Source organism: Oncorhynchus nerka, linkage group LG9a (assembly GCF_034236695.1).
Source record: "Oncorhynchus nerka isolate Pitt River linkage group LG9a, Oner_Uvic_2.0, whole genome shotgun sequence".
NCBI lineage: Eukaryota > Metazoa > Chordata > Actinopteri > Salmoniformes > Salmonidae > Oncorhynchus > Oncorhynchus nerka.
This window is the reverse complement of record NC_088404.1, coordinates 52,872,316-52,885,391: the sequence shown is the minus strand read 5'-3', so window position 1 is coordinate 52,885,391 and position 13,076 is coordinate 52,872,316. Positions and strand designations below refer to the sequence as shown.

Here is a 13,076-nt window from a genome sequence, read left to right as displayed (position 1 = left end):
CTCCCTCCTCTCTGTCTCTCTCCATTCTCTGTCTCTCTCCCTCCTTTCTGTTTCTCTCCCTCCTTTCTGTCTCTCTCCCCCCTCTGTCTCTCCCTCCTTTCTGTTTCTCTCCCTCCTCTCTCTCTCCCTCCTCTCTGTCTCTCTCCCCCCTCTGTCTCTCTCCCTCCTCTCTGTCTCTCTCCCTCCTCTCTGTTTCTCCCCCTCCTCTCTCTCTCTCTCCCCCTCTCTGTCTCTCTCCCTCCTCTGTCTCTCTTCCTCCCCATCTGTCTATGTCTCTCTATCTCTCTCCCTCCTCTCTGTCTTTCTCACTCCCCATCTGTCTCTCCCTCCTCTCTGTCTCTCAATAACATTTCATTGCTTTATTGGCATAATAAAAAAAAAATTATTATGAACAATTCAACATTGGAAACATAAACACACTAAGAAACATTTATTAGAAACAGAAACAGAAGAAGAGAAGACATATAGACATATGAATCAGAATAGTCATTAGTACACCAAAACTAATAAACTCTCTCTCGCTCTCTCAGGTGCAGGGTCACATGCCTCCTCTGATGATCCCAGTGTTTCCTCACGACCAGCGATCTATGGCGGCCGCTGCCGCACAGCAGGGCTTCCTCTTCCCACCGAACATGTCCTACAAGCCAGGTACACACGCAGACACACACACACACACACACACACACACACACACACACACACACACGCAGACACACACACACACACGCAGACACACGCACACACACACACACACACACACACACACACACACACATAGACACACACCCAAATGAAATATTTCCGTTCTATGTGTTTGTTTCAAGTTAAGATGTGGCCCTTAGTGTCTCTCTCTCTCTCTCTCTCTCTCTCTCTCTCTCTCTCTCTCTCTCTCTCTCTCTCTCTCTTCTCTCTCTCTGTCTCTGTCTCTCTCTGTCTCTATCTCTCTCTCTTTCTCTCTCTCTCTGTCTCTATCTCTCTCTCTCTCACTCTCCCTCTCTCTGTCTCTCTCTCAATTAAATTCAAGGGGCTTTATTGGCATGGGAAACATGTGTTAACATTGCCAAAGCAAGTGAGGTAGATAATATACAAAAGTGAAATAAACAATATAAATTAACAGTAAACATTACACATACAGAAATTTCAAAACAATAAAGACATTACAAATGTCATATTATATATATATACAGTGTTGTAACAATGTACAAATGGTTAAAGAACACAAGGGAAAATAAATAAGCATAAATATGGGTTGTTACAATGGTGTTTGTTTTTCACTGGTTGCCCTTTTCTTGTGGCAACAGGTCACAAATCTTGCTGCTGTGATGGCACACTGTGGAATTTCCCCCAGTAGATATGGGAGTTTATCAAAATTGGATGTGTTTTCGAATTCTTTGTGGATCTGTGTAATCTGAGGGAAATATGTATCTCTAATATGGTCATACGTTGGACAGGAGGTTAGGAAGTGCAGCTCAGTTTCCACCTCATTTTGTGGGCAGTGTGCACATAGCCTGTCTTCTCTTGAGAGCCAGGTCTGTCTACGGCGGCCTTTCTCAATAGCAAGGCTATGCTCACTAAGTCTGTACATCGTCAAAGCTTTCCTTAAGGTTGGGTCAGTCACAGTGGACAGGTATTTTGCCACTGTGTACTCTCTGTTTAGGGCCAAATAGCATTCTAGTTTGCTCTGTTTTTTTGTTAATTCTTTCCAATGTGTCAAGTAATTATCTTTTTGTTTTCTCATGATTTGGTTGGGTCTAATTGTGCTGCTGTAGGACCAGCTTGCTTAGGGGACTCTTCTCCAGGTTCATGTCTCTGTAGGTGATGGCTTTGTTATGGAAGGTTTTGGAATCGCTTCCTTTTAGGTGGTTGTAGAATTTAACAGCTCTTTTCTGGATTTGGATAATTAGTGGGTATCGGCCTAATTCTGCTCTGCATGCATTATTTAGTGTTTTACATTGTACACGGAGGATATTTCTGCAAAATTCTGTATGCAGAGTCTCAATTTGGTGTTTGTCCCATTTTGTGAAGGCTTGGTTGGTGAGCGGACCCCAGACCTCACAACCGTAAAGGGCAATGGGCTCTATGACTGATACAAGTATTTTTAGCCAGATCCTAATTGGTATGTTGAAATTTATGTTCCTTTTGATGGCATAGAATGCCCTTCTTGCCTTGTCTCTCAGATCGTTCACAGCTTTGTGTAAGTTACCTGTGGCGCTGATGTTTAGGCCAAGGTATGTATAGCTTTTTGTGTGCTCTAGGGCAACAGTGTCTAGACGGAATTTGTATTTGTGGTCCTGGCGACTGGACCTTTTTTGGAACACCATTATTTTGGTCTTACTGAGATTTACTGTCTAGGTTCTCTGTCTAAGACAGGTTCTCTGTCTAAGATCTAGGTTCTCTCTCTCTCTCTCTCTCTCTGTCTCTCTCTCTCTCTCGCTCTCTCTGTCTGTCTATCACTCTTTCTCTCTCTCTCTGTCTCTCTCTCTGTCTCTCTGTCTCTCTCTCTCTCTCTCTCTCTCTCTCTCGCTCTCTCTTTCTGTCTATCGCTCTTTCTCTCTCAGTCTCTATCTCTCTCTCTCTCTCTCTCGTCCTCCTGCAGTATTTCACACTCTTTCTCCGTATCTTGCTTGTACTTCTGTTGCCCATGAGATCAGCAGAAACCTGTGTGAGACAAGGCTCACTTCCTGTTCACTTCCTGGTTGGTCATTTAAGGAGCAATAGATTGGCTATTGTGAACGGTGGAATGTTGCTGGTCATGAGGCGCTGAAAGCATGTCAGTTGCACAACACATATGTGGCATGAATTTTCACACACACGCGCGCACACACACACACACACACACACACACACACCCACAACAGACTCCCTCTCCCTGGAGTACATGGTATTCCCAAGGCAGTATTCTAGTCACCACCTGCTTTCCATTTTCTACTCTTCCTTTTCCACATTCCATTCTTTCACACATTCCAAGGCCCAGGATTTGTCCCGAATGGGCACCTATTCCCTATATAATGCATTACGTTACCGTAAGACTTCTAGTGCACTATGTCGGCAATTAGGGTGCTATTTTGGGACGCAGTTCTAGACACTGCACACGCAATACAGATGTGGGGTCCTTAATTTGACCAGTTACGTCACAGGAGTAAAATAGTCCCATCAGCAGGAGGATATGATGATCTTCAATCAATGTGCTAATTTCTAACAGGAAATGAGTTTGAGGCTCTTGTAGGCTGTAGTTTAGCTGTGAGATCTAGCGAAGGAAATAGAACTTTGTTTTTTTCCGTGAAGTCCGGAATGTAATTGCAAATAATGAGTAGACTGCAAATTGACCACGAGAAGCACAAATAGATATTTGAGGAAAACATGATAATTTCGAACCTTGTAGACGATCACGTGTCTCTCTATTATGCGTGGGAATACTTGGGAACACGTTTCCTAAATGTTAATCACTTGGAGCTGATTTCCTGGTGTTTGTACAGCAAATCTGTATGTTTTTTTGGTCAGGAAATTTGGGGGCCAAATAAAACCACCCTGGAATACTGGAATACTTTATGGGGCTCAAAATAATACATTCTAGCGTTTTTACTCTTGTAAAACCTAACGCAAGAACATAAGACATCTTTGAGAGAGGAGATGGAATAAAAAATGATACAACTCAGTAATAAAGTTATCCCTCAAGGAGGCGTGGCCTGTGGTTATCTTTTCTTTTTTTTTGTGACAGTATTTTAATTGTATTTTTTGTTGTGGAAGAACTAGACATTTAGGGAAGCCACCTACAGGAATGAGTCAAACAAACAAACAAAAGAGAGAGAGAACCAGAGTGAGCGAATGGGTCTGGAGTGGGGAGGGGTGCAGGCTTTCTCTCGGTGTGGTAAACTCCCTTGTCTCATCCCATGCTGTGTGTTGTGTTGTCTCTCCCCTCCTGTCAGGTGAGAACTACCCCATGCAGTTCATTCCATCCACAATGGCAGCTGCAGCCGCTTCAGGACTGAGCCCGCTCCATCAGGTAGGCCCATGTGCTGCTCCTGCAGTGAAACGTTTCCCGTAGGATCTAGGACCAGCCCCCCCCCCCCCCCCCATCCTAACCTTAACCATCAGCATCTAGGGGCAACTTCACCCTACACCCCCATGTGCTGCTCCACAAAGGAAAGATGCTAATATGCTAACAAGTATTTAAAGTGCCAGATTTAGGCCTACCAAATATCTGCACCAGGTGCAAAAGTTGATTTATTTCATTTTTTCCCCCGCGGAGGGAATTACTTCTAGAGGGTAGATCCCAATAAGCCAATGTTATTATCAGTTTGTGAAACAGTCGAACCCTAACAAACTAACTCGGCATCAGCGACAATGCTAACTAATCAACCCCCTATAGACTCCCATGTTTACCAAATCCTATAGACTAACGCTATTAATCTCTGAAACATGTCGGGCAGAGTCAAACAAAGGCCAATGTGATAAATCACTTTGGTGTTCCAACCCACCAGCACAGCACCTGGCCTAGGCAATTCGTCATCTTTTTTTTTATGGGTGCTTGACACCTGTGGTTAGCAATTGGCACGTATAGATAACAGCTATCATAGAACATGGCTACACAAGAAGACGAAGAACAGGACAGTCTTCCTCTCTCAGGCCAGGCTCTGCTTCCTATGTAGCTCTGCCGCCTGAGAGACGAGTCACGGCGAGGACACAGTGAGATGACAGCGAGACATAGCCGGCAAAAAAAAGAGACATCGTGTGACGCAATGGGACACAGCGAGACACAGCGAGACACAGAGACACAAAGGTTGTGTTAACACAGGCAGCCCAATTCGGATCTCCCCCCCCCCCCCCCCCCCACACACACTAATTGGTCTTTTGAGCAATCACATCAGATCTGTTCACATCAGATCTTTTTCAGAGCTGATTTGATTGGTCAAAAGAGCAATTAGTGGGGGAAAAATATCCGAATTCGGCTAACTGTGTAAACGCAGCCAGAGAGAGACAAATTGACACAGTGTGAAATGAAAGATAGACACTGTGAGATGAAAAAACGACACACAAGCGAGATACAGAGAGACACACAGACAATAGGTAACAGGCCTCAACAGCTCCATTTGTCATAGCAGTACGAAACAGTTTCTGCAACGTTGAGAAAAATTGTGTGTTTTTACTCTTATCATAGTGTTCGAGAATCAAAGAGCTGCAGATGAACGAGTGTCAGTGTCATTGTCTACTGTATGTATCGGGGACAAATGTAAGCATACAGCTGGAATGAAAGAAAGAAAGAAAGAAAGTCAGCCCAATTTTCTGCTAACTGCTCTTTTGACCAATCAAATCAGCTCTGGAAAAGATCTGATGTGATTGGTCAGAAGAAAGAAAGAAAGAAAGAAAGAGGAATACCAAATCCATTACACTCCTATAAAGTTATGCTTCTATTTAAAACTCTTTAAAGATGGAAGACAAGATCTGATCTCCACGTCTCTTGCATTCCACACCCTTTATTGATTTTACGTCAACAATAAGTTGCGCTTATGGTAAAGTCATAGGAAGCGGACTAGAATACAGCTAATTCACTCATCGTATTTCCTCATTCATGACCTGCACAACAAGCTGCAGAATGTTTTAGGAGCCAGGGGTATGCATCCCAAGTGGCACCCTTTAGAAAGTATATATATATATATATATATATATAGTGCACTACTTTTGACCAGGACTCATAGGGTTCACGTCGAAAAGGAGTGCACTATATAGGGAATAGAGTGCCATTTGGAATGCAAACCTAAATGTCCCCTTGCCACCGTGGGAACTTCGTCATACAATTGTTTCCAGTCCTTATGGCCGGTGTCTCGCGTCTGCAGTATTGTTCAATCAAAGAATGATGCGAGTGCAATGGAGTTGCTTTGCAGACGTTCCTGTTGTCGTCACGAGAAGTCGTGTTTGCAGATCTTTGTGTCCTACTGCATGTGATTTCCTTCATGGCAGGACATTTGTGATTTTTCACAAGTTTATAGGAGAGTCAAGTCTAAATGTTTCGGGGCATTGGCTCAACTTGAGGAGTGGTGATGTGTTCTCAATGAGGCTCAGCTTTGAGTATACAGTATGAGAGGGCATATCATATGTGTGCAATATATATATGACAAGCTTACTGTGAATGTTTACACATGCGTTTACACACGCATGCGCACGCACGCACACACACACACATAGGAATACACACCGATACACACACACACACACACACACACACACACACACACACACACACACACACACACACACACACACACCAGGAAGTGTTTCATTTAGCCTTTCCGTAGTTAGTGTCAGGCAGACAGGCAGTCCATTTCCCCCCTTCTCTCCTTGCTAACCTGCTGAAAAAGACAAAACCCCATTTGTTTTCCTGATCAATAGAAACCTAGCTAGCTAAGGGGATTCTCCCACTCCCCCTAGGGGCAGATCTAGGATCCATGTAGTCTTATTCATTATTATCTATCAGGAACAAATGATCCTAGATCAGCACTACTCAGCCCTCAGATTCAAATGTATAAAGCACAATAAGATGCTTTCTCTTGCGTACTATTTCACTAACCTGGCTATCAAAACCAGCATGGATGGAGGAAAATGACACTCATCATTTAGTTTCAGTCAAATTAGCACTAACTGCCAGAGCTCCCGTCCAATAATCAGGCAGCGAGGGGTCTTTTTTGAAGACTGTTTGTCAATTTGTAATTTAGAAAATCACTGCATTGTCTTTCCTCAGGGTTTACTGAAAAGCGAGAGGTCCGATTGGCGTTGTTTACGTTGCACATTGGCTTTTAGCCCGGCCATCGATCCCACAGTGTTTTTTTTCCCGGGAAAAGGGAGAAAAAGGCCTGTTTTTTACGCTTTTGTTTGTTAGACAAAAAATAATTATGCCGATTGGCAAAGATAGGGTCGATGTCAGGTAAACAATAGTCAAATTGTACATTTACGAGACTCAATGTGGCTAAGAATGACTGTGGCAATCTGCACCGCTTGACTCCCCAGTAACTGTCGACTACGGGCCGTGTTTGTCAGATCTACAGTGCATTTGTAAAGTATTCAGACCCCTTGACTTTTTCCAAATGTTGTTGTGTTACAGCCTTGTTCTTCTCATCAATCTACACACAATACTCTGTAATGAAAGAAAAAACAGGTTTTTAGAAAAATATGAATGTAAAAAAATGTCAAAGTTTTCAGACCCTTTACCCAGTACTTTGTTGAAACACCTTTTGCAGCGATTACAGCCTCGAGTCTTCTTGGGTATGACGCTACTAGCTTGGCACACCTGTATTTGGGGAGTTTCTCCCATTCTTCTCTACAAAGCCTCTCAAGCTATGTCAGGTTGGGTGGGGAGCGTCGCTGCACAGCTATTTTCAGGCCTCTCCAGAGATGTTCGATCAGGTTCAAATCAGGGCTCTGGCTGGGCCACTCAAGGACATTCAGAGACTTGTCCCAAAGCCACTCCTGCGTTGTCTTGGCTGTGTGCTTAAGGTCGTTGTCCTGTTGGAAGGTGAACATTCGCCCAGTCTAAGGTCTTCAGCGCTCTGGAGCAGGTTTTCATCAAGGATCTCGCTGTACTTTGCTCTGTTTATCTTTCCCTCGATCCTGACTAGTCTCCCTGGCCCTGCTGCTGAAAAACATCCCTACAGCATGATGCTGCCACCACCATGCTTCATCATAGAGATGGTGCCAGGTTTCCTCCAGAAGTGACGCTTGACATTCAGTCCAAAGACTTGGTTTCATCAGACCAGAGAATCTTGTTTCTCATGGTCTGAGAGTCTTTAGGTGCCTTTTGGCAAACTCCAAGCGGGCTGTCATGTGGCTTTTACTGAGGAGTGGCTTCCGTCTGGCCACTTTACCATAAAGGCCTGATTGGTGGAGTGCTGCAGAGATGGTTTCCTTCACAAAGGTTTTCCCATCTCCACAGAGGAACTCTGGAGCTCTGTCAGAGTGACCATCGGGTTCTTGGTCACCTCCCTGACCAAGGCCTTTCTCCCCCAATTGCTCAGTTTGGCTGGGCGGCCAGCTCTAGGAAGAGTCTTGGTGGTTCCAAACTTCTTTCATTTAAGAATGATGGAGGCTACTGTGTTCTTGGGGACCTTCAATGCTTCAGAAATGTTTTGGTAGCCTTCCCCAGATCTGTGCTTCAACACAATCCTGTCTCGGAGCTCTACGGACAATTCCTTCGACCTCATGGCTTGGTATTTGCTCTCGCATGCACTGTCAACTGTGGGACTTTATATAGACAGGCGGACTGCAATCAAGTTATAGAAACATCTCAAGGATGGTCAATGGAAACAGGATGCATCTGAGCTCAGTTTCCAGTCTCATAGCAAAGGGTCTGAATAGTTATGTAAATAAGCTATTTCTGTTTTATTTGTAATAAATGTGTAAAATGTTAAAAAATAACTGTTTTCGCTTTGTCGTTGTGGGGTATTGTGTGTAAATTTATATGGATTTATTTATTTTTGATTCATTTTCGAATAAGGCTGTAACGTAACAAAATGTGGAGAAAGGGAAGGGGTCTGAATACTTTCCGAATGCACTGTATGTGTGAAGCTCTTGTCTGATGTTGTTTTGGCAGCCATATTTAAAGGGGCGGGCATTCCTGTTTTAGTTTGTGTGGGTGTGAGTGTACTTGGGTATAGAGGCCCATAACTCAGACTTCCGGTGTCTAACTGTCTTACTCATTCCCATACATAATTCGTGCTTAGTAGAGAGCGAGACAGTGTGTGTGTTTGTGCATGTGCAATGGGCCTCCGAGACATTCCGCGTCGATACCTAAATCCCAGCTCTCCTCTCCTCCCCAGTCTTATGAACAGCAGCCATGCACCGCGGCGAGTAACGCTTGCGGCCACTAATGATTGACGTGTGAGGCCCCACCAGTCATTCAAAGCACATTCTTGCGCAGATCTCATATCGCCAGAGGCCCGGGCGCTCCTCGTACGCTCCAAGGAAAATAAGCGGTGTGACATCAGGGCTTTGTTTCATTGCGGCGAGGGCACCTTCTGTTTGTGTTTAATATCGGCTTGGGAGAGGGCCGTCCAACTCACTGCCTGAACCCCAGAATAAGACGGCGCGGCGGTCCTCCGCTCCGCTGCGGTGGGTCTCGTGTGTCTGCCGCCCTCCTCCCGGACCTCAGAGCTCCCAGGAGGCCTAGCAGTTTATACTGAAGTGAAATTAGATCTCACAACACTGGGGCCATGAGAGACTGGGGAGAGAGGAAGGAGAGGGGTGGGGGGAGCGAAGAGTGGGGAGGGGAAGGGGGAAGGGAGAGAGGAGTGAGGGAGGGGGGAGAGGAGAAGAGAAGATACAAGAGAGAAGGAGAGAGAACAAAATTAAAGAAGAGTGGCGAAAGGGAGAGATTAGAGGAGAGGAGGAGGTAGGGAGGAGAGTGAGGCAGGCCAAGTTTTGCTGAACACAAGCCATTTCTGGGTGGTTTTCCTGCAGGATTGGGGCTTTGATATGTTGTCAAGTCCTCAGACGGAGGTTGACAACGGTTTCAGGCAGTGGTCAGAGCTTTGATTCAGACTGCTGGACCTCAGACAGAGACTCTGTGTTTCTCTTTGCTAGATTGTTAAAAAAAAAAATATTTACCAAGTGTCTTGGACTGAATTGAGGTTGATTCTCAAGAGTTATTCTGTGAAGAGTAAGAAATATATATACATGTGTACTCTGTCATTTAACTTTTAAGCATTTCTCTGACTTGAAGTTTTGAGGAACACTCAAAACCTCAAACTGGATCCAAGCGTTGATATGAATCAATACGCCCCTCTGTTCCAAGCATCAGTTGAATGAATTGGCGTCTTAGATACACCGTCGATGATTTGAGTTAAATGTGCTTTCTCTGGAACCCAACCTTGGTAAACAAACATATTCTTCCAACAACGTTCACCGTTATCTTTTTCATTCTAGCTTCAACCCGATCAACTAAAGACAAGTGCTCTGTGTTTTCTCTCAGAATTGTGTGTGTGTGTGTGTGTGTGTGTGTGTGTGTGTGTGTGTGTGTGTGTGTGTGTGTGTGTGTGTGTGTGTGTGTGTGTGTGGTTGGCTCTGACACACACATCACATTGTAGACAGGAGTTTTGCCAAGCAGGGATAAGAAAACGATACACTGAGTCATAAAAAGAGAGGAGGCGGGAAGTAAGTGTCCGACTAGCGGCTGGCTGCTGATGTTAATAACTTGTCGGTTTCCCTATTTCCTCCCTTTGTAGCAGCTGTACGCTGCCCAGCTGGCCAGCATGCAGATCTCGCCCGGAGCCAAAATGGCCTCCCTGCCGCAGCCTCAAAACTCCTCAGGCCCCCTCTCGCCCTCTGCCTTGAAGAGTAAGAAGAGAGCATCGAGTCCTGTCACTCACATTAAGGTCAGCTGTCCCTTTACGCTTGACTTTGTGTGTTTGGTTTTGGACCTTGGTTATCTATGAATCACTGGCTACGGCAATGATTCAAGTGAAAGGGAGTGAACATGTATGCGCTCATACGGAGACACACAGACACACGCTCATGGAGTCATTGGCACTGGCTGCTGCTTGGCATGGGCTCAGACCTCTTTCACTGGAGCGAGCTCGAGACCATACTCGTAATCCTGACTCGACGAGGCAATAATGGGAGCCATGTGTCTATGTGGGGTCGCTGCAACCAGCATCACAATAGACCAGAGTCAGAACTCACCGCAGCTGTACAGTAGTACTCTGGCCTTGGAACGTCCACCCTTCCCTAACCCCTTTCCACTCTCGCTAACGCCCACACTGGCATCCCACTCGTCCCCCCAGCCTCCCAAATCACGTTCCTTCTCCTCTCCTCAAGACCGGTTTCAAATTAAATCCATGTTTGTTAGCGTATCCTTCACCACACAAGAGGCTTCCTCTTTTCCAGTTGTTGTCCCCTTCCAGGGATTTCTCACAAACTCAATGTGAGGCGTGAACTTTGGATTAGGAGAGAGGATAAGACACCACAACAAAAGTCCCATTGGCTTTTTTTCAACCCTACTGGATGATGAGATAGTTAAGGGACTTTCAATTTGAGCGCTGAACAGTACAGCCCTGTATTTTTGATTGAATTGATCAAATGTATTTATAAATGGCCACAACCTGAGAGGGGGGATAATTGAGTAAAGACCTGATCAAGTAGCAATCTGAGGTTGAAAATATAGCTGTGTAGCCTCCTCTGAATAATGTGCTGTCCCAACACAGTGGCCTGGGGAACACCACAAAAGGTTTAAAGCACTCTCGCACTCTAAAACACATTATACACACTCTCCAACCAACAGCCAAGTTTTTCACCAGGTCTTCACTTAAAGCAGTTTGTTATAATATCTTCATAACACCGTCAAAATACTGGTCCTTTCCCATGTAACAGGGCCATGGTGTGTTTTCAGCCTTTGCTTAGTTCTGCGCCAACTCTTTCTTCTGTCTTCCCCAGGAGGAAGGATCGACACAGCCCCTGAATCTCTCAGCCCGACCCAAGACTGGCGAGCCCCACCACTCCCCATCCTCGCCGTCACACAGCCTGTACCCTGGCAACAAGAGCAGGCCCATGAGCATGGGGAAGAGGCGCATCCCCAGCCCCCTCTCCAACATGGGCAGGGGCTCACTTGGTGGGTGCAGGGAACACACACATGCATGCGCAATCACTCACATTAGGTACACATGTAAATGTACACAAACCCCTTCACACTGCACACAAACAGTCCTAGCATCCTCCGCTAGTTCAAGTCACGAGATTTCAACCCCAAAGGAAACCTGTTTTTTTGTGTTTTTTTTACGAGAGACTAAAGCCCTGTAGTTAGCCCCCCTGAAAGACCCAGTTAGCGGAAGCAGTGAAGCCCAGCACACGTTATTTGGTTTCAAGAGACTTCCTAACATCATTGTCTGCCCTGTAACATAAACCGTTATGCTATCTGTGATTAAGCCCAATCTCAAGCCTCTCATTACGGTGAAACTATTTTGCTCGGTCTTCTAGAGCCGCTTCACTCGCGTTTCCTTCCTATGTGCTATTTTCTCAACCTTTTTTGACTGGCCACCCGTTAGAAAAGGAAGGCAACGGAAAGTTTGCACCCCACGCTGTTGTTTAACCCAAAATAAACCCCTAGCCTCAACCACCTAGGCACACGTGTTCATCTGAAAGAGCCGGATATGTACAAGCGATACGGTAACGGCTCCACCTCACCTTCGGACAGTCGAGGCACAATTTTGACAATATTGCTACTCATGTCTCAAAGAATAGGAGCTGCGGTCGGTGTCCCTTTAGATTCCGACGCTTTTCCTGTGAGTTCACGCACAGCAGTGATTTCAGATCGGTCTGCTGCTCTGTCCGTCACAATCAGACCACTGACAGGGGCTCAATGCTTCCCGCCCACAGACATCCTGTCTAGCCTGAACCCCACGCCACTGTTTGGGGACCAGGATGCGGTGATGAGCGCCATCCAGGAGGCGAGGAAGATGAGGGAGCAGATCCAGAGGGAACAGCTTCATCACCAGCAGCAAAGCCTGGAGGCCAAGCTCACGGCCCTGAGCGGCATGAGTTTCAGCAATGGCAGCAAGGTCAGAGTCACGGCACCGATAAAGACGCACGCACACACACACACACACACACTAGCTACTATCTAATCAGCGCTATTAGCCTCACAATGCAGACAGAAGCCTGAACAATGTACACTTGTCTTCTCACGTGCGCACCTGTAACGCCATTCTCAGATTGACACAGGGCAAGCCCAATTCTGTCATTCTGTCACTTTCTCCTCTCAAGTCATGCATGTACTGTAAAGGGGAAATTGTTATGGCTGCTTTTTGTTGTTGCTCTGGATCCCTGGCCAGTGCTCTTGAGATCCTAACTTCGTTCATGTCCACATGGCCACCCAGAAGCCCCGACTGCTTTGAACTGCCAGCAGCTGGGCCGTGTGTGTGTCCGTCAGTGTGCGCGCATGTGTGCCTGTGTGTGTATGTGTGTGAAGCAGGGGGGGTGGGGGGCGGGGGTGTTGAGTCCAGCAGCACCTCTTGGCCCCCCCCGCCCCCTAATCCTACACCCACGGGAAAAAAATATCAATCAGATCTGTCAATCATGGAACAGGAGCAAAAGGG

At 45.9% G+C, this 13,076-nt stretch overlaps 1 protein-coding gene across 3 annotated transcripts in view; it reads left to right on the top strand.

The window, feature by feature from the left end:
- LOC115134510 (transcription factor SOX-6-like) overlaps positions 1–13,076 on the top strand; it is a 174,054-nt gene that overhangs the window by 131,690 nt on the left and 29,288 nt on the right. For 2 of the 3 annotated variants that reach the window (XM_029668558.2, XM_029668556.2), the window contains exons 8-12: positions 531–648; positions 3,927–4,003; positions 10,212–10,361; positions 11,419–11,593; positions 12,358–12,539. In XM_029668558.2, the coding sequence (XP_029524418.1) occupies positions 531–648; positions 3,927–4,003; positions 10,212–10,361; positions 11,419–11,593; positions 12,358–12,539 (702 nt within the window). The remainder of the gene's footprint in view (positions 1–530; positions 649–3,926; positions 4,004–10,211; positions 10,362–11,418; positions 11,594–12,357; positions 12,540–13,076) is intronic. The other variant, XM_029668559.2, reaches the window with a different exon arrangement.